The 1695-nt window shown below is 33.6% G+C and overlaps 1 protein-coding gene across 1 annotated transcript; it reads left to right on the forward strand.

Moving 5' to 3' along the window:
- The first annotated feature begins 363 nt into the window (after positions 1–363).
- Positions 364–1552, forward strand: LOC111390906 (homeobox-leucine zipper protein HAT9-like). Its single transcript, XM_023016025.1, has 3 exons — positions 364–750; positions 854–933; positions 1053–1552. Exons 1-3 carry the CDS (start codon positions 394–396, stop codon positions 1336–1338), a joined length of 723 nt encoding a protein of 240 aa, XP_022871793.1. The 5' UTR covers positions 364–393; the 3' UTR covers positions 1339–1552.
- Positions 1553–1695: the final 143 nt, after the last annotated feature.

Here is a 1695-nt window from a genome sequence, read left to right on the forward strand (position 1 = left end):
ATTTATAAATTTTTCACAGATTTATGAATTTTAAAATTATATTTTGTTAAATTTATAATTAAGATTTTTTTATTTTTATTTATACAAACTAACGCATGTTTTTATTAGAGTCAAACGCGGCTTTAATTATATGTACTTAAAACGGTACTGAAATTAATCAAACTTGACAACTGAGATGGTTTTTTGGTTTCCTCCTGGGAGACTGCGTTCCTAACGCATGCACTATAATTACACGTTCCTTTCACATTTTGCATTAATAAATACATAATTAAAAAATCTGTTTTCACTTAATTATGCCCTACTAATTACACATATAACCGTATATATCATCCCAGCTAGCCCTTCCTAATCTCACATTCACATTCCAAAACAAAATATTCTCTTTGATCAACCATGGAAGAAGAAGATGATGAAGTTTGTAACACAACACTTGATTTGGGAATCGGATTAAACAAATTCATGCCGAAAAGGGATCATGATCGGAAGAATAAGCGCGTGTTTTTTCTTGATCTTTCGATCCCACTTCACTCGAGTAATCATGCAATCGAGGGCTCGGGTTCTGGCTTTGGTTCTGGTTCCAGTAGTTTGAAAGTCAATTTTGAAGATGACAAACAAGCTAGCAAAGACAGTGTTTCCAATGGTAGCAAAGAGGATGAAGACAGAAACTATGGCAGAAAGAAATTGAGGCTTAGTAAAGAACAAATCTTCTTGCTTGAAGACACTTTCAAACAGCACACTACCCTTAATACGGTATGCATCTGGATTCTCGTTTTATAAATATATATTTTTCTGAATTATTGTTGAAAATAAATTGGCTTTTCTTTTTTTCCGTTTGAAATTGCATGGATGACAGGTTCAGAAACAGACACTTGCAGAAAGGTTGAATCTGAAACCAAGACAAGTAGAAGTTTGGTTTCAAAACAGAAGAGCCAGGTAATTAATTTTTCAAAACTATACTCATTCTTAATTTAATTTCTTGTTATGGATTTAATCTTTATTTCGGTTTTCTGCATGGATTAATTGAATACAATTTATTCATAATTATTATACAGGACGAAACTGAAGCAAACCGAGGTGGACTACGAGTTCTTGAAGAAACACTTTCAAAGATTAAGCGAAGAGAATCGGAGATTGAATAAAGAGTTGGTGGAGCTACAGTCCGCCGTGAAAATGGAACAAACACCGTCAACGCCGCTGCCGTTTTTCATTCAGGTACCTAAGGCGGCGGCAACACTTACAATGTGTCCGTCTTGCGAGAAAGTTAGCAAGAGTAGGGGCGGCGACGGCGGAAAAGCAGGAGGCGGCAGCGGCCACACTGGAGGTGGTCCTTATACCTAAACAATAGGAAAACGGCTTGAATATATAGACGTCACTGTAAATTAATGATTTAAGCAGACATTAATAACTCAATAATTTCTGGATGAAAATTTCATAGGTGATCACTTAATTTACAAGTCTATTCTATGTTGCTACTTAACTTTATTTATACAATAAAAATTATTGAAAAAGATCCACAGAATGTTATGAATTGGAAGTTGGAACGAATTCTTTACTTCTCGTAATTGAATAGTCAAAAGCTAAATTATGTTTTATTTTTTTTATTGAATTTGCTTCGTTAATAAATCATAATTTGACTTTGATCATCATCGACTAATAACTCTAATTCTTAATAAATTCTAACATTAAGAACAATAA

The sequence above is a fragment of the Olea europaea genome, unplaced genomic scaffold, assembly GCF_002742605.1.
Source record: "Olea europaea var. sylvestris unplaced genomic scaffold, O_europaea_v1 scaffold724, whole genome shotgun sequence".
Lineage (NCBI taxonomy): Eukaryota > Viridiplantae > Streptophyta > Magnoliopsida > Lamiales > Oleaceae > Olea > Olea europaea.